Raw genomic sequence first — 19,893 nt, 5'->3', positions numbered from 1 at the left:
TTATCCAAGTTTTGATCGTTTGTACTGACTTTGCAAACCGGCATATCACGTCGTTCACGTCGCCATCCAAGGTGCTTTGTGAACGATTATTCAGAATACTTCTCCTGATTGCATTCACAACGAGCGCTTTTTGGGACTTGATTTTATAAAGAAAAAAAAAGGTAAGCTCATTTTTTTCCAAGAGTGATGCTCAAAAAAGATTCCTGAAGCGACCACCCTCATCACAAAAATATCGGGCTGAGGGGGGTGGGGGGGGGGGGGGGGGGGGAGAAGAGGCCAAAGAGGAATTCAGGGATTTGAAAAGCAGGTCGTAAAAGCACTTGACAATCAGGCGGAAAGGGGACGATCTCCTGTATCTATTATTAACGACATAGCCAGTAGGGTCGACATTTTTTTTTTTTTCAAGTCTGTGAGGCTTGTGATTAATTCATAAGGTAGCATTAAGGCAACCAAAAGTTTAATTGTGAGAGAGATGGAGTCTGCTGAAAAGAAAATAGCTTCAGGGCACTTTTCACAAAACTTGCAAGACTCAATTCGACACCCTGCCAACAACAAGGAAAGTACAAAGGTGCGAAACAACGGCTTTGTCACCCCCCCGGACTTGAACTTAAAGACTTGAACTATAAGTCATGTAACAGCCGCCATCACGGCGCAAGAAGTGACGTCGCCGCGCATCCCCTGTCTATTTACATGCTAAAAACACACTTGAACCATGCGGCGGTGGTTATTTTGGGGACCTGTGGCGCGGCGGAACCGTCAAAGGAACCCAACAAGTGAGCGGGAACAAAGCAGCGCAGGTGGGTGGCATGTGAAAAATGACACGGGGTGAGATTAAAAGCACGACGTTTCGTCACGACTCGCGCTGACGTCTGATGAAATTCGTCTTGTTATCTCCCGCCTGGTGTCAAATAATCAAGCCTTCCTAGGCTCGACTTTTAACACCCGCGTCGAGCCACAGACGACATTTTCACAACTCTGTTCCCCTTCTTCCTCGCGTACCTGGCACCTTTATCGGAACTAGCGATTCTTTAGCTAGCATCTCTTTACCTTTCTTGTTACCCGCCCGTGTCTCATCATTCCAAGTGCTTTCTAGCCTCGATTTTTAACACCTGAGTCGAACCGGAAATCACATTTAGCGCCAGAAGGGTTTACCTAGGCTTGTGTCGGACACCTGTGTCAAAACCATTGGATTCCTCATCCGCTTTCCTGTCGCCAAGCCGGCTGTGTAGAATCATTCATCTCCCTTGCTTACATGCCCTGTGTCGAAACGGGACGGATTTTGGAGTATGGCACCTGTGTCCAAAAAAATAAATAAGAAAAATTCATTCCTTGCCCTTGTTTGTCAAAATTGTGGCCAAACCGGTGCATACTCGCCTTCTCATACGTCCCGCCTGTGTCTCACTTGTATCAAATCATTGTGCGCCGCAACTGCCGAACCAAAATATCAGAGTGTCAATTCCTTCTCTCTCACGTCGAACCGATCAGCACCTTTGGCCTCGTCTTCTTTTTCTCCATCCTCCTTCTCCGCTGCCGTCTTTTCACCTGTGTCTGCCCCCTGCGCTGGATTTTGAAATGCAATTTGTTCCAGTCTGTACAACTCAATGAAAAGAATCAATGCCAGGTCAAGAGGTCATCAGTATGTGTGCTTTTTGTTATCCGTTAATATGCAATTAGTCTGGATTAACGAAGTCCAGGGTGTGTTTTCGACAAGCGAGGAGGAGGCGGCTCACGTGTCCTGTTGTTTCGCGCGCCCTCCCCCCACCTTGACCCTCTTGAGGTGTTTTGGCGAATAGCCGAGGTTGAGGCGCTTGCGCTACTTCACGACGGAACGATTTTGAATGGATGAGGAGGCGGAAAGGATGTTAACATCGGGTTTTCCCTGGTCGTTTCACACTTCTACTCCTAATGGCTGAAGGACTTTGGAGGCCAATTGTGAGAAATTGAACTGAGATGATGTCCAAGTTTTTGCTGGAGAGTTCCCCCCCCCCTCCCCATTTTTAATAAAAGTCTCCTCAAGTTTGTTGGGCCTTGTGTGAGTCGTGTTAAGCAGCATTAGCAAGGAGGACAACGTGCTTTGGTTGCCAGGGACCACATATTTCAAAGTTTTGAGTTTGACTGAAAGACATCTCAGGTCAGGCAGTGCAGTTTTTTTTTGTTTTCCGTTTTAATGACATTGTGCTCCGCCGGGTTGTAAAGAATGCATTCGGGTTATGTCTGATATTACAGGCGAAACAAATGTAAATTTGCCTCTCAGCGAATCACATGTCCGCTAATGGAATCTGTGAATGTTGAGCACACGTGTCTTTCGTTGCAATGGAAAAGAACATTTGCATTAAAGATGATTCTCCATTTGAGAGATATTCAATGAATAATGATTAGTGCCTCTTTGACTCGTCCTGTTTTTTTTTTCTCTACATATTAATTGCTCATTTTGGGGACCTGACGATTCCGGGAAATTAATTCAATTTCCAACGTGAGCGCCTCCCGGTAACGTTTGGGCTAGCAAGTACACTTAGAACCGGCTTGTGGACATTATTATTTTTAAGAAAATAATACAGTGATCCCTCGCCATTTCGCTTTTCGTTCATCGCGGCTTCAGTGGATTGTAAGTCCGCAAACGGTCCACGAGAAGCAGCAAAAGTCAGCAAAACAGCAGTGAGTCATATAGAGCAACATATAAAGTACAACATGTACTGTACGTTTACTGTATTTTGTTATTCATACACTAACCTAACTTACACGTTTAAATCTATTAGTATACAGCATTAAGTAATGTTAATTACGACAAATTTTACTTCTACATGCATGTATACCATTACATTTTGCCTTATAAATATTTTTTACACTCATACACATGTACATTTACCTATCCGGGGGGAGGGTCGCTAGTTCGCGGATTTTCGTTTATCGTGGGTGGTTTTGGGTCCCATTAACCGCGATAAATGAGGGATGACTGTAATAATTAAAAAAAAAACGAGACCAGATTGAAAAATCATCATAGAAGCGGAGTATCATGCCAGTTGTGTCAATCTGTTGAAAATGCATAAAATATTATTTTAACATGAACAAACATTTTAATGTAAATTTGTTGCCTCAAAATTTTGCGTCCACTCAACTTTTTTTTTTTTTTTTTAAATGTAGTGAGGACAAAGACCGTAGTATATATGGACCTGACTGGATTTGAAGGATATGGAATAAACGTTGAACGGCTTCCCGACAAAGGCCCGCTGACTGTGATTGGCTGCACTGGCGACTTACTGGGGCGGGGGGTGGTGGGGGGGGGTGTCGATTGTTCGCGGCTCAGCGGTCGATAAAAAGCGCAGTCAAGCGAGGAAGGGGCGAGCGCTCAGCAGGCGGAGTAGCCGCCGCTGTCACACCTGCGCCGACACTCGAGTCGCTCAGCAGCCAAACGACCCCGAACGTCTCCCCTACTACGCCCACCCCATGCCGAGTCCGTGCGTAAAAGGAGGCGCATAGGACGCGAGCCGGCCGCGCGACCCTCCGCCTTCTCCTGCTCTTTCCAGATGGCTTGATTGACCGAGCGAACCGGATGCTTGCCAACTCGGCTCGGATCCGAACCGGGCGACATGATCGAATCCAACGTGAGCATTACCTGCGCGCACTGCCCGACGGTGGGAGGCGCCGCCGCCGTCGCCAACACTGCCAAGTACGAGGAGGTGTCCGGATCCCCGCCGCCTCCGACGCTGAGCCCGACGGGTCACCTGCTGGTGGCGGCGTGCCTGGGCTTGATCGGCACGCTGGGCTTTCTGTGCAACTTGGTGGTGCTGGCCATGTTCTTGCGCTACCGGGCCCTGCGCACGCCCATGAACTTGATGCTGGTAAGCATCTCGCTCAGCGACTTGCTTGTCAGCGTGCTGGGGACGCCCTTCAGCTTCGCGGCCAGCATCCACGGACGATGGCTGATCGGACGGGCGGGCTGCGTGTGGTACGGCTTCGTTAACGCCTGCTTGGGTGAGAACAGCTTCACTTTTAAGTCTTTCCTTTTCTTTTTTTTTATTTTAAATCCACCAAGAAAACATGACAGTGGGGAATTTCCTGCACAGGTGTGCACTGCAAAAAAAGGTAGAAAAATCAATTTCTCAGTCAACACAAGGATGAGACTCACTTGTGCTTGGGTTCTGTAGTTTAAAATGCAGTTTGGTATGAAGTCCTTTTTGCCCTCAAATAATGTTAAAAGATTGAGAAATTAGTGTTTTTCATTCATCAAGCTAAATTTGTATTGTATAATAACACTTACCTGTACAGGCCTAATACAATAGTGTGGAAAAGTCGTTCCATGAACGGTGCTAATGCCAAAGGACACTTTTTTGCCACTTGACAAGTTTACAGTGGAAGCCATAGTTTGGTTGAGGACTTGTAGCAGCATTTAAAACTTTTTTTTTTTAAGAAAAAGCACATTTTTGTGTTGGTACGCAAACAGCAAATCTCATTCATCATTGATGATTTGTTCGAGACATGCACTGAGAGGGCATCATGAATCTAGTTTTGTCAACCAAAAACTGCTGCAGCGTTGACTTCATTTGCACTTATTGGAGTCGTGTTGTACACTTTTTCGTGGAATAGAAGCAGAAAAAAAAAGTACAAAGACATGCTGGACTGGCATTCAGGCATGGCCATAAACTAATTTGCTACACAGGGACTGCTAGTTTGCTTTAAAAAAACAAAATAAGTTATACCCAAAAAAAAAAAAACAATGTCCCAACTGATCGTGCAGTAATTGAATGCTAGCACTTGAATGCTAACAAACCCCAAAACGATATTTTCGCAAAATAATTAGAATCAATTACATTCAAATCTTAAAACGTGGAAAAACCAATGCGTTTGTCAAATAATGTAATATGAAAGCAGGTAAGAACATGCGCTGTGACTTTTTTTGATCCGAAAACCTTTTGAAGTAATATACCATTAAAAAAAAAAGTCAATGTGCTTTAAATCAAAGTTTTTGGAACATTGCTGTCACCACACGCGTCTGGTTGCCATTCTCTTGCACTTGTTCCTCTTGGATACACAAAAACAACAACAACAAAAAAGTTTGGGAAGCTGCTCACCTCCTAATTACAGGAAGCAAGGCTCTTGTTTGTGTGTTTTCCAAATGAGAACCAAATGACCGTTTAATTGAGTGACGCCGCCAACTTGTGGCTTGTCTGTAAGATGTGCAACAAGATGGCAAAAAGAAGAAGCAGCGACAGCAGTGGGAGGTGGTGCAGGAAAACCTGTGATTCATTAAGAGAACTGTACACACATTGGACGCTGAGCCGTGATGAGGCCTTCTGTTGACTCAGCAGAGGGATGCTGGCCCCCCCGGCCTACTTCATTTAGCCCCTCCGGAAAGTGGGGCGAGGGCAGATGGGTTCTGAAAGAATTGAGATTCAGATGCAAAGCCCATTAAGCCATTTCATACACCAAGAATGATAACCTGTAACATGATAAGCTGTCCGCTGTAGTGACCGCCGTTCTGTGAAAGGGTTAAAATTGACCCCAGCGAGGGATCAAAATGTGACGTGTTTGAGTCGCTGCCAGCACCTGTGATGTAATCCCATTAGACACACCGGGAGGAGAAAGAATGAAGGGCGTTCGTATGCGTCGGCTCAACTTGGGAGACTTTTTAGCTTTCATAAGTTGAGATGGGGCGTCGTGGTGCTGCGGCTCTCCTCATGCAGAAACAAATCGAAAGGTTGCCAACCAACTGCATGGTGGGTGTGTAACTGTGTATATTATACGGGCTGTTTGGTGAGTTATTTGGCCTAACCTTTTGGGTTTCACGAATAACCTCAAAAAGTTGAGTTGGCCCCTCTTTGACCCAGTTTGGGTTATTTTTTACCCAAATAAATCGTACTGGAGTGGGCGACCCGGTAGTCCAGTGGTTAGCACGTCGGCTTCACAGTGCAGAGGTACCGGGTTCGATTCCAGCTCCAGCCTCCCTGTGTGGAGTTTGCATGTTCTCCCCGGGCCTGCGTGGGTTTTCTCCGGGTGCTCCGGTTTCCTCCCACATTCCAAAAACATGCTTGGCAGGCTGATTGAACACTCTAAATTGTCCCTGGGTGTGAGTGTGAGTGCGAATGGTTGTTCGTTTCTGTGTGCCCTGCGATTGGCTGGCAACCGATTCAGGGTGTCCCCTACTGCCCGAAGACGGCTGGGATAGGCTCCAGCACCCCCCGCGACCCTAGTGAGGATCAAGAGGCTCGGAAGACGGAAATCGTACTGGATTGCTTCACTCTAAATCAGGGCTGTCAAACTCATTTTTTTGTTTTGGGCCACATTTTAGTTACCGTTTCACTTTGGGGGCCGTTATGACTGAAACCATATCAAGAAGTCACAAATAACTGTTGATTCTACTATTGTTTAAGGTCAAGGTCATGTTTATTGTCAAATATGCTTTATGTATGACATGCAGAATAAATTAAATTTCGTCCTCTCAGTCCTCAGTGCTAACATGCTGTGAACACACACACAGCTAAGACAAGATAGCAGCTAATGTCATGTAATGTGAACAGTATAAACAGTGTAGACAATACAAACAACATAAACGATGGCACTTTAAGTTACGATCATGAGGGGTTTGGGAACAATAAAATGCGTAGGATATATCTCTTATGCATAACACACAAGAATTTAACATTTTGGTAGACATTTTAGAAAGGATCATGGAAGTTGACATGTTTGAGCTGCTTTCACGGGCCACATAAAATGATGTGGTGGGCCAGATCTGGCCCTCGGGCCTTGCGTTTGATACAGTGCTCTAAATAGCAAGCAATTAAAAAAAAATAAAAAAGGCCAAATTCGGTCAAAACGAAGCCGACTGTCAAATAAATAACTTCTTGAATTCAGTTGTTTCCTTTAAAAAAAAGTTGCTTTTGGGTTGTTTCGTGGGTTATTTGACCCACATTTGGGGGTTTAATGAATAACTGCAAAATGTTTGCCCAAATGTATTTTACAGTCTTGTTTCGCTCTACCAGTGAACAGTCGAGGCAAAAATAAACCAAAAATGACCTTTTGGATTCTAGAGTAGGGTCTAGTGTCTGGCATACAAAATCCGGTATAGAACCAAGGAAATACAAAAGAGCTCTGACCAGGAGGGCTGATATCCCGCCGATTCTATGGAAGCGCTGGATCAGAAAGTCTGTGTCCTCAACCAATCAGGAGGCCGTGTTGACCTCTAATCAGAACGTTTGCATCCGAGTGGGGTCAAGGGGGTTCTGGAAAAGCTCTTGAGCTCATTAGTTCTGATTGATTCCGATTTTTTTTTTGTCACTTCGGGTAATTTTCCCCACATTGGGCCTTGACATTTGAATAATTTTCAGCGGAACAAAAGTAATCAAGGCACGTTTGGTCATTTTGTCGTACACAGAGAACAGCAGCACAATCACTTCATCAGTGAGAGGTTGAATCAGACGTCAATTAGTTCTCCCCGAGTCTGTACCAAGTACCACTACAATTGCTTTTAATGGATGGAAAAGTATACGTGGGAAGGGGGTCCGAAGGATCATCTCGGGAGCGTGGTATGCCAACGGTGATGATCTTTCTCCTTCTCAGGCATCGTGTCGCTCATCTCTCTGGCCGTGCTGTCGTACGAGCGCTACTGCACCATAATGGTACCCAACATGGCAGACGGCCGCAACTTCCGTCCGGCGCTGGGCGGCATCTGCTTCTCCTGGTTCTACTCCATAGCTTGGACGGTGCCCCCCTTGCTGGGCTGGAGTCGTTACGGCCCCGAGGGTCCCGGCACCTCGTGCTCGGTGGACTGGCGCTCGCAAACGGCCAATAACGTCTCGTACGTGGTGTGCCTGTTTGCCTTCTGCCTGGTGCTGCCCTTCGGCGTCATCGTGTTCTCCTACGGAAAGCTGCTGCACGCCATGAGACAGGTGAGGGCCAAACGGCTTGTCGTAAACTGGCGGAACATGCGACATTGGTTCATTGAATCTCTTCGAAGAAACCGCCTATTCGGATTTCTATACGACATTTCGCCATCGTGTACAGGAAGTCTCATATTCATTGTACAGGAATGCGTCTGTGAGTGGCTAGAGCCTTCCTCTCTTCAACCAGAGTATGAATCGTAACCGTCAGCACCATCTTAACCAAGTACGTTTAGTTCGGGTCTCATCGGACCATCGTCTGCTTGTCTTCAGTCAAATGTTTGTGGGTTTCTTGTGCCTCATTTTTTGAAGAAAAAACTGAATGTACCGCTAGTAGGAATATTATTATTTGGATTACTATTTGGCTTTTAGAAAATTATTTTCACCACCATGTTATTAGTTTTTGGGATGCAGTTTGGAAGAATTCAAACTTCAAAAGAGGAAGATGCTTGCTTGCTGAATGATCTCACGTTGGCCACCTTGAACTTGATTTTACATTCTGGCTAGTGAGACAACGCTAATCCCTGCCGGTTAAGCTTTTGTTGGTCTGACAAAGATTCCAATGTGAGGAATGTGTCTTTTTACTTGGAAGCGGATTACAGAGTTGGCTTTGATGCGTTTGCAGTCTACGACCCATGGAAATTGTCCAAATATGCTTTCGTCATTTTTGCTCTCTTTGTATAACTAGCGAGTTCCGCGCCGAATGAATTTAACATGTTTGAAAAGGAAGTCTGGGTCATACAATTCTTATGTCTGACCCCAATTTCAACTCAAGGGGTCTTAGATACTGTTAGTTTTTGATCTTTGTGTGGGGAACTAAATGTCTCCTTATCTTAAGGCAACAGTCTTAAAACCGGACAATGATTTAAAATTGTTAAATCCAGCGTCTTTCATCTTGGGCAGCTGGAGAAAGTAAAGGCTGCCTTTGTCACAGCTCGGCTGGATTACCATAAGGCACTTTACTTTGGAATCAGCCAATCCTCCATTAAGCATCTCCAGTTGGTCCAAAATGCTGCTGCTCGCCTCTTGACTGGTACTCGTAAGAGGGAGCACATTACTCCTACTCTGGCATCACTTCACTGGCTCCTTATACGTTTTTGAGTTCTTTTTTACGATACTATTATTTGTTTTCAAAGCTTTAAATGGCCTCCCTAAGGACTGCGACGCGGACATTATTAAAAATACAGAGAACTAAGCGGAGGCTCAGAGGGGATCGAGCCTTTTTTGTTGCAGGTCCCTTTCTTTGAAATGAGCTTCCACTGAATGTTCGGCATGCCCAGCTTTAAAACTCGCCTTTTATGATTTGTTCAGCACTTTGTATACAGCGGTGGTTGTTTTAAAGCGCTCTATAAATACAGTTGAGTTGAGAAAAACCAACAAAACACCCTTTGAGAGTTTATCTACGGGATTTAAAAAAAAAAAGTTTAAAAAAAACATGGCATCTTTGGTGATTTTTCATGTGCAATTTTTTTTTCCTTCAGTAAAATGTAAGCAAACTGTATTGACAACGTTACTTGGTACGTTTGACTAATTTGTGCAGATGGGGCATAATTGAGCCAAATATGAAAGTAGCTTCACATAAACTAATATTCTAATTAAGTGCTTGATGAGCTGCGAATATCGTTTGGGGGCCATACGGAATGTAATTATTTGTTCATGAATCGTCTCTGGCACCTATTTGGGCCACATGAAGTCAATTATTTCCTCCGAGGAAAATGTGACGCAGCGCTTATATATTCTGAGCGATTGCGGATTACTGCTGAATGTTTTGGGGGCTTTATTTTAATTTGCGTTAAATGGATAAAAGGCCTTTGCTGTTTTATGTCCCGAAAGCTATTGCCTGCAGACCATGTGGTGTACTGCATGTAAACAATAAGCAGATTTCAACTTCATCAGATAAGCGCCTGCCTGTGGACAAAATATGAGCAGATTAGAGAGCTGTACTGTCGATATACACTTTTCTAGGTCGATTCGTGCAAGAACAGACTTAGATTTAATGTCTTCAGGGGGACTTTCTCGTCAGGGCGTCAGATGACATTTTGACATGGTCAAATGTTGCTAAAATGGCGGTGGAGGTCTAAATTGCCTCGTTTGTCTGAACACATCCAGACCGAAGGGAGAGCAGAATAACAATACCAAGGCGCTGATTTGTTGATGGAAACTTGCGGGCTTTGAGGCTCATTTGAAGCCACGGTGTTGAACGGCCGAATTAGCTTTTTCTTTGTTTTTTTGGGGGGGATAAAACAATTAAAAATATGGCTTCAGGTCATGTGTTGAGGCTTTTATTCATCAAACATCATAACCACACAGTAGTCAGTCTTCAGCCACCAAAATTAGTTAATTTGAGAGCTTGTTCAGTAGTTTGTGAGTTAGTTCGTGGTTTTGTTCGTCTGAGTTGAAATGATTACAGAAGAAGACATACCATTTGATTTGAATACTATCACAGATAGCCCTTTCAACACAAATATGGCTGCTAGCTTAGCCAGCCACCCAAGATACGGATATTTCTTGTCGTCTTATTTTTTTCTCTCCTATGCACGTTTATATCCGTTATCTGTTTGAAGTATGAGCATGAGCAATTTTTCATTTCAGTTCATGTCTTAATTTTTTGCGTTCTTTGTCTCCTTTGTCCACCGCTTGAGCGCGATAAGACAGCGCAGACAAAAAACACCTTGCCTATTTTAACATTTTTTTGGTTCCGTACTCTTTGTTGAACTTGCTGTGAGGGATTTTCTGCTCTTCGGCACCATTGAAAACAAAATGACAACAATCTCGGTTGGATTTGATTGCAAAAGTAATTCACAGAGGGGTTTGTGGTGAATGGGAACAAAGGTGCTGGGCTTGAATTGTTCAATGATGTGTTGTTGATAGTTGATAACTTCGTTTTGCATAAAAACGCGGTTCACTTATATTATTACCGTCTGTAACAACTTACAGTGTTTGTCCAATTTAAACACACAACCATCTGTTGATATCATAACATTTTGTTGTTGTTTGGACTGAAACTCGGAATGTTTCCGTTTCTGGACCGTTTGCTTTTCTCTGTTGTGCAGCAATTATCCGTCCATCAATCAATCGGTGGCGCGATCCTCTGCCCTGACTCGGATCGATTGTGGCCACTTTTTAATCGCAGCGAGCGGCATATTGGCGCCACTTGTACCGGGTAATTTCCTGGGAACACTAGTCAACAAATTAACCGGTGATAAATCAATTCAATGCACAGAAAAGGACGACGAAATGCCAATTACACCGGCAGGCTATCCTGAGGCGTCCGAAACAGTCAACCGCTGTGCTGACCTATTATTTATCTTTTTTGGATAATTATATTGCGATACGGTCCACTTTTTCTGACAGTCTTTACGAAGAAAATGATTTGGTTCCGTTTGCCCTCCTTCCAGGTGCGCAGCGCTAGTTCAGTGGTGACGCGGCGGCGAGAGCAGCGGGTGCTGCTCATGGTGGTGACCATGGTGGTCTGCTACCTGGTTTGCTGGCTGCCCTACGGCGTGGTGGCCCTGATGGCCACCTTCGGCTCCGAAGAGCCCCTCAGCCCGGAGGCCAGTATTATGCCCTCGCTGCTGGCCAAGTCGTCCACCGTGGTCAACCCCTTCATCTACATCTTCATGAACAAGCAGGTGGGCTCCTTCACCTATAAGTACTGTTTTGGGTCAAATTTGAGCAACACCAATGACCTCAAGGTAATTTCCTTCACCTTGAAATTTTGATGACCAAAAATTCACAACATTTTAACCCTTTCAGGTTACTACGGTGGACAGGTTAGCATGTTATCAGGTTACAGGGTGCATGAAAGGGTTAATTAGCTAAGAAATAGCACCGCTATTCATCCCACCATACAATATAAGCACATGGCAGAAGCTAAGCTCGGCTAAGGTTCAGCTAGCCATTTGCAGCCACATGGTACCTCGTTCAATGCCAAGGACGATTTTTGGCTTTTTTTTTTTAAGAATCCAGGCATTCAAACCCAACAACGGCCTTTTGTAACTTTGAAAAAAAAAACACGTGGTAGGATGAAGAAAGGTCTGAAAATGGCACACGCCATACCGTAGCAAGCCAAGCTAATTGCTATGCTAAAAGCTAAAGCTAGAGTATCATGAAACGAACACAGTAACATTTTTTTTAAATCACAGGAGTTTAACGTGTTAGCATTAGCATATTGGCTAGAAATACAAATATATTGCAAGCGATTACAAGAAATAAAAATAGATGCGGCAATCAACAGTTCATGTCATGGTTGTCATAACCGAATTGTTTGCTTTGAGCTATACTGTATGTGTTGTTTTTCTTCTCTTTGTGTGACATAATTGTGTGTCGTGTCCATTCATTGTGCTGGTCAATCTTCGCACTGGCCCAAATTCCTGTTTTTATATTCCACAAGAGACCTTAAGCTGCGTGTATCCACCCAGCAATGGATTTGTCTTGCGAAAGCCGGTCTGACTCAGCTGCATTATTTCTTACTGCCGTGACATTTCGACAATTTTCATACATTCGCATTTCAATACATCTCTGTGGTCCAGATTGTACTTTTAGTGGATGGGGGTGGGTGGAAATCCCAACAACAAAAAGTCTGCTACCAAGTGGCGTTAAAAGCGCTTGACAGAACATTTAAAATACTACGTCCAAGAAATCACAATACCGAACCATAGCTTTTGTGCGCTTGCTGTGAAAGTATCATTCCATCCTTTTTCGATCTTTTCTTAATGAAGCAAGATGCAATATTCGCCATTTTATCAGGAGTTACGGGAATATTTCATCAACCTCGACGTCACTCTGCTATTTTACCGATTTTTTTTTTTTTTTTTTGCACTGCGCACGGCGTGAGTCGGCAGATCAATGGCATTTGCTGGCTTCTGGGGTGGAATTAATAAGGTATTGCTATTTATTGCTGGACTTTTATTTGGACTGCTATTTGTCTCGCGGGTTTGACGTCAGTGATCTTAATGAGAAAGCAGACTTATAGACAGGGGTGCAGTTTCGCGCGCCAACAAAAAAAAAGCAAAGTAAAAGACCCATAAATGGAACAATATATATTTTTTTCCTCAACATTTCATTCTCGATTGATGGAAAAGGAAAAGGAAAAACGAGGCGTGAGCCAAAGAAAAGAGCAGATGGAAGGAAACCGACGTACAACAGATGAAAGGAATATCCGCAGTTGAAAGTGCATCGGTGACTTTTCTTATGATCTCCGGAAAGAGAGCAGATTTCCGATTTTCTCGCGCCGCAATTTCATCTCTTTGCGTCTTCCGTCACCTCACTTGATCTCCCGGTTTCTCTCCCGCCTCTGGGGTGGGTGTTTTTTTTTTTTTTTACTTTTGATGAAAAGCCGACCGGCCGACATTCGGGGGTCGGCGCTGCGTGTCGGTTTCAGTCTTCAGTTCCTCCCAGCCCATCAATATGGCCGCCATGCGTTGAGGCGAGTTGAAGACTTCAATCGCCACACAGCACGTCGACGTCCGGAACCGCCGTTGAAAGTGCCCGACCGACGAATCAATTTGGAAGATGCTTTGGCATTCCCAATCAAAGTCACGCCTCGCCCGGGGGAAACAGAACACACGACCCCCCCCCGCCATCCAGAACAACAGAAAACGAAATCCTAGTACTTACGCGGCCCCCTGGGGAAATGTAGTAGACTTCAAGTATACGTGTGGAACAGGAGAGTATACTAAGTACACTACATTTATCCATGGGGACCGCCGAGACAACTTGAACGCATCTTTTGAAGCCTTCCGATGCGAATTTCGTATCAGATGAGGATTTCTGTATCGCTGCCTGCTGTCATCAATTTCGAGAAGTTGAGTTTGGCTGATATGAGCCAGGCACCGTTTTGTCGTCGGTGTCAGAGATTCAATAAACTGTGTACCAATCGCGTGCATGTGTGTGTGTGTGTGTGTGTGTGTAGTTCTACCGCTGTTTCAGAGCCTTCTTCCGATGCTCTGCGGTAGAACGAGGCTCCACCCTCAAGACCTTCTCCAGGGTGACTAAGATGCTGCGCAGCGTCCAGCCGGAGCTCGGCGATCACCACGTGTCCGCCACCGCCGCTGCGTCCTCCGCTCACGTCACGCCGCGGTCCGTACACCGGTCCTCCGAGCTGGACAGTCGACCACCCGGCCTGACAAACGGTCCGAAGCCGAAATTGACTCTGGTGGCTCATTACAGAGAGTGACTACACGTCTTGACTGGAGATGGTTTTAGACTGTGTGACTCGATTTGGTCTTCTCCAAATGTTTCCGCGTCCAATTATAAATCCCATCATATCTCAAACATTCTTTTTTTTTGGTGGATGTTCGATGAGTAGCCAGAAAAACTGGACTTGAACCCAGTGTGACTTGAACACAAACTGCCATTGGCAATTCGTAACCACACAAGAGTACAAGTGTTTCCCAGAAGATCTTCTCCGATGAACATTCCGATAAAGGATACGACTCGGATGTAATAAAACTTTTGTTGGTTGGTGTACACTTTGTGGAAATATGATTGAAATCTTCACGGGTGGTACGCTAAAAGGTGGCAATGATGAATCGTACATTGTTACTCACGACAAAAGCCTCCCGTTTGCCAAGTTAAGTAGCAGAGACGCGGATGAGAGCCAAAAGGAAGCCGTAATCCTTCTATTGTTAGCATCATGCGTGAAAGCACCTTGAAGACACATGTTGCCAAGTTGCTCAGTTAGTAAAAAGCTAAACTTGTGCAGACATGTCAGATGTTTTCGAACAAGTGTGAAAGAAAGCTACAATCCTTCTCATTTTCATATTAGCAATGTACAGTCACAACGCTAAAACCTCTCCTTGTGCCTTTTTTTTTGCAGTTACATGGGCCTGATAATTTTTTTAACGTTTGCTAATGACCCTTCATTTACAAAAAGAAAGCCACTTTCCTTCAACTAGCACACCTGTTAGCACAGACGGAAGCCAATGAAGCCACAACGCTCGATTAGCATGTTAGCTAATATGACAACGCCCCCCCCGACTGACAAACAAGCAAGCCCGTTTGTTTCCAAAAACCTTGTAGACAAGAAGGGCAGAAAAAAGTGAGCTAAATGAGTTAAGCGAAAGTCTCTGAAAATATGGTATGGGGGGGGGGGGGGGGGGGGGGGGGAAACAAAAAAAAATGGTATGCTAATAAATGGTCTGTTTTTCAAAAACGCTCGTGCCTAAATCGTCCTGCAATTCTGGAATGACTCACAACAAAACTAATATATTCGACTAATTCAGCAGTTATTAACTCATTCGGTACCAGCCAATTCTGGACCAAGTCTGAAACGACGTTTAAAAACGTCTTTGGGAGTGAATGAGTTAACAAGCATGTCCCGTCGCCCCAATTTCTCACTGTTTTTCCTCCCTCGCCCTCCGTGGCGCCACTTATTATTATTATCAGAAGCGTTATCCAACAGGAGCCGAAGATTAGCGTTGTGAACGCCGCCAAACAAGTCACGCTTGTCGAGATGGAAAGGCAATATTAACGCAGCGCGGATGAACAATGACCTGAGGGGCTGCAATAAATCGATAAAAGCAGCGTTCACTTCTTACATCGCAAAGATCTTACTTACATGAGCCGCATGACAATGGCCAAACCGCCAGAGAAATTACAGTCAAAGTAAAATTTTTGATTTGGATGGCCCAACTGAAAAAAATATATAAAAAATAACACGTAGCAACTCTTCACCGCACACCAAGCACCTGAGCACCGCACATCCACCAGAGCGAAAACCGAACGCTGTATTGCATTTCAGGCTCCGCAAAAAAATATGCTGTACCATTTTTTTTTGACCCACAAATTAAAATCTTGAAAAATATCTGAAGAAACCATGTCTGAAAAGACAGGAAATGTTAAGCACAATTTGGAGGATAATATTTGGCATTTTCCAGAAGTCCTTCAAAAACATTCAGCCCTCAAATCCATTTTCATGTCGCAGACCGGCAAAAAAAAAAAAAAAAGTGTCGAGAACATGTGAGCTCGCCTGGTCAATGTGTTGAGAGACTTTTGCCTGACGCCACCTCAGACACTGATAACGCGGGCACAAACACAAGAACTTAATTGGCTTACATCACAAAATAGCGCCATTGAATTGGTTTGGGTCATTAACAGTGTGAAAAGGATTTCTCTCGTCCCCGAGCACACTGAAAAATGAGGAAAGATTAATAATGAGGCTGAAAGTGTCCCATATCTAAACCATTATGTGTTATTTGTAGCAGGTTATGAAAACCTCCAAATCCCGAGAGAGGATCTGGGTGCGAGTGCGGCTTCTGAAATAAAAAAAAAAATTATAATAATTCCAAAGTGTTTTTATTATTTTGTTTTTAATTCAATTGTAGGGCATAAATAGAGGGCCGTGGGGGGCCCCGATGTGCTGCCCTAAATTTGGCTAAGAGACACGACACAAATTAAGAGAGAGCGAGATGGCTGGCAGAGATTTCAAAGAAGATTAATATTTAATCAGATGCACAGTAAATGAGGGACGTGGCCCCTCAGAGCGGCGGCTTGACGGATGAGGGTGGATGGCAAGATAAACACAGTTTACCGCCAAGACAGCACAAGGGTGCGGGGGTTGAGGGTATCTTATCACTGCGAGGTTTCCACGACAACCCAGGGCAGCTGTTTCCACATCGCCTGGCTGAGTTTCGTTCCCGGGGTTGTCACAAGTGACTGAATGTGGACACAAAGAGACGCCCCGCAGCCGCCACCTCCAAGTCGACACATTGGACGACATGCCAAATAGCTTCCGATGCTAATTAAATAGCAGCCATTTCCACCTCAATTTCGAGTTTTATTTCATTTCGAACGGCAAAACAGAGTGCATTTACATGTCGCGTATATTTCATTTGCGCCATTCCGTCAGGAGGAAGTCATGTCAGATGTTTTCAAAATGAGCAGGACAATATCAAATTTGCACTCATATCCCCCCCCCCCCCCCCCCCCTCCCGGGGGAGAAACATCCAAGAGAAAGTGACATTGCAGAGTTGTGTTTGTCCTACATGAGTTCGGAAGACTTTAATGCGAGTCCAAAAATTCACTTGAAGAGTGAAGGTGTGAAGAGCACCTGAAAGTCACGCCGTGAATAAGCCACGACAAGGGGATGCAAAGAGCGGCTCGCCGGCTAGTTTCCTTGACATTATGGAGTACCACCCGTCCTTCTAATCCAGCCAAGTTGCTCTCCCGGAAGGAAAACTGCTGACTCCGGTCCTACTGACCTCCCCCTCGAGTTGAAGAACAACATGTGACGCTCAGAATGGAATTATAGTGCAGCTCTGCATGCTCCGTTCCCAAATGAGTGTTCCAGTTTTATCTATTGCCAAGGATGTGATTAAGCTTTAGAGGTTTGGCAGTACCCCCAAAAAATTTACGATATTTTCCACACTAGTAAGCACTTCAGGGTGTAATGCGCACTTTTAATGAACAATCTATTTTAAAACTTTTCTTTTTTTTTGGACGTACCGCATGATAAGGTGCATAGTAGAGAAGCTACAAAAGTCATCAGGAGTTGGCAATTATTTTTTCCCCGGGGAGCCAAATGCAAAGCAGAAAATGTTGTGGGGGGCCGGGACAAAAGTTTGAAATCTACTCTGGTTATCGTTTTTATTTCTGCATTGAAATAAGTCAGTGACATTGTTTACAGAAGCTGATGAGTATGATTGTTAGATCATGAGAAAGCGATTGTTTTTCCAAAAACTTATTCAGTGAAATTATGCAAGTCAATTGAAATTGTGCAATATTTGTAACTCTTTTTCAGGAACATGAACACGACAACGCTTTCTGATTTATTCTTTTCTATGAAGATACCATAATGTTTTTGTATGTCAATAATAACGTAACATTTTTTTATCCCAACTGCCAAAAATGCAGTTTAAAAAAAAATCTCAGTTTTCAGTGAGCTAAATCTCGCCTCTGTTGAGCTTCGAAAGTGCATCCAAGCAGGTTGAATATTTGAGGTGGAGATGTGAAGCACACATGACAGATGAACATCAGTAAGAGAGGGTCTGTACCTGGATTTGGTCAACTTCTTTTTTTCTGCAGAGTCTTACAAGCAATCTTGAACGAATTCCCCCTCCGGAAAATGGCTTCGTGTTCTTCGCGATGTTGTTGGCTGTCACAAAGCTGGTCTTGGTTGCTGCTTCCCGGGCTCGGTGTAGCTTGTTATTGATTATCGAGTTTCGCGAGCAAATCTTCGATTATCTGCGCTCACTCAGCCTCAGCCAAATGTCGAAAAAAAAATTCGAATGATTTGTCTCGTCACGCCGACTCACGTTATACTCTTTCAAGATGGCGCCCGGCTCACCACAACCTTAACACACGGGTTTACGCCTGACTTCGGTCAATAAATATTAACAGTCGGTATTTTCTTGAAACCACGGCATTCAGCGTCCACTTACAGGTTTTATGGGGGTGGGGGAGGGGGCGTGGGCGAACATTTTGAAGGGTTACCATTACCGTGACTTGTTGCTAATCACGCGGATTAATCCAGAGTACCTGTACGTAAACGACGCCCGCACCCGCACGTTTCAAAGTAAAAGTTCTACTGTTTTAGTCCACGCACGATGCAAAATGTTGAAAATAGTTATTATTATTTTAATTCCAACCAGCTTTTCACAGGCCAGTAAGAGCCGGGCCACGGCCCAACACGCATCATCAAATATTTTGAATGTACTTTAGCTTTTATTTTATTAAAACCAAGCAACCCTCTACGGCCCAATAAGAGCCGGGCCGCGGGCCGTAAAAAATGCCCGGGTCTGCACTTGATAGATCCACGCAAAGGGGACTACAATACAACACAATACAATACAGCTTCATTTATATACTCTTTGTAAGCGCTGCAGCTGTAACAAAGTGCTTTACAGAACATTTCAAATACTACGTCCAAGAAATGAGAATATTGAAATGAGTAGTATATGGTACTACAATTTATGAGATACCATTCTTGGAAGTTATGGTAGGGTGAGGGTTGAATTAGCGTAAACTCAAATATCAGTTTTGTATGTGACTTCAACTTCCAATTCCAATGACTGGGATTGTGTTGATAGCAGTGTGGTGCTCCACAGTGAATCACGCAATGTCGTACGGATGTCAACGACAGCTCTGATGAGCCCAATTGTGTATTTTGGGATACAAACTCACTTCCTCTTACTCACTTCCTCCTGGGAGATGAAGTCACACGTACGCACGGCACCGCGTCTCATCAACGCCGCAGGAAGTCGTTTTTCCGCCTCCAGCTCCTTGCGCTGCATGAGCCCACCAATTAGATGTTGGCAGGGAGTCAGAAGCTTTGTGACTCACTTGTTCAACCCTGGGAATCAATAAATATTACAGGAAGACAATCGCTACTGGCATCATCACCCCACGCGGTGATGTTATGCCCTCTACCATCATACACTTCTGCTTTGAAGCTAAATTTTGTGGGTCGCAGGTTATGCATCTTTTAAAATTTGATTCCCTATAAATTAGGAAATTAATTGTATTTTAAATGTAATTTTAAATTAATAATCACTAATGTAACACAAAAGTGAGTGTGTGGGGGTAGGGGGGGGGGTGAAGTGACTCTTAAAGTTACTATATTTGGAAGGCACTGTGTAAAAATACATCCCGAATTAACAAGGAAACCGATTTCATAACGTTGGAGAGCGCCTGCGAAGTGTTTAATGTCGTCATGTTTTCATGCTGTTGTGTTGCTATGGCAACGTCATTCCGTTACCTAACTTGACTCAAATTAGACTGGAAGTTTATCCTTCCAGGCTGAAGATAAAGTGCAGGCATTTTGCAACCATTTTGGAGACGCCATAATTAACTCAATGCGATGCAATGACGATAGTCAGGACACAAGTTGCTTGAGCGCACACAGACACACACACACACACACACACACGAGGAAGCACAACCTATTTGGAAAAATCCAGTTCTCAAAAATTGACTAAAATTATTTTGAAATGTCCAACATCACCATTATGGCTTTGCAAAGTGCGCAAAATATGTGTATGACAAAATGTTACTGAGGAATGAAAAATGGCTAAAAAAA

At 44.2% G+C, this 19,893-nt stretch overlaps 1 protein-coding gene across 1 annotated transcript; it reads left to right on the top strand.

Annotated features, from left to right (window-relative positions):
• Positions 1–3,270: 3,270 nt before the first annotated feature.
• Positions 3,271–14,931, top strand: tmtopsb (teleost multiple tissue opsin b). The gene is made up of 4 exons (XM_052054472.1): positions 3,271–3,972; positions 7,555–7,883; positions 11,273–11,506; positions 13,789–14,931. Exons 1-4 carry the CDS (start codon positions 3,588–3,590, stop codon positions 14,050–14,052), a joined length of 1,212 nt encoding a protein of 403 aa, XP_051910432.1. The 5' UTR covers positions 3,271–3,587; the 3' UTR covers positions 14,053–14,931.
• The last annotated feature ends 4,962 nt before the right edge of the window (positions 14,932–19,893 follow it).

Source organism: Hippocampus zosterae, chromosome 20, assembly GCF_025434085.1.
Source record: "Hippocampus zosterae strain Florida chromosome 20, ASM2543408v3, whole genome shotgun sequence".
In the NCBI taxonomy this organism is placed as follows: domain Eukaryota; kingdom Metazoa; phylum Chordata; class Actinopteri; order Syngnathiformes; family Syngnathidae; genus Hippocampus; species Hippocampus zosterae.
The sequence above is the reverse complement of the archived record's forward strand: the minus strand, read 5'-3'. Positions and strand labels throughout refer to the sequence as shown.

Coding starts and splice junctions, on each gene's coding strand:
- tmtopsb (XM_052054472.1), top strand. CDS start 3,588: ATGATCGAATCCAACGTGAGCATTACCTGCGCGCACTGCCCGACGGTG. Junction 3,973..7,554: donor CTTCGTTAACGCCTGCTTGG/GTGAGAACAGCT, acceptor TCTCCTTCTCAG/GCATCGTGTCGCTCATCTCT. Junction 11,507..13,788: donor ACATCTTCATGAACAAGCAG/GTGGGCTCCTTC, acceptor GTGTGTGTGTAG/TTCTACCGCTGTTTCAGAGC.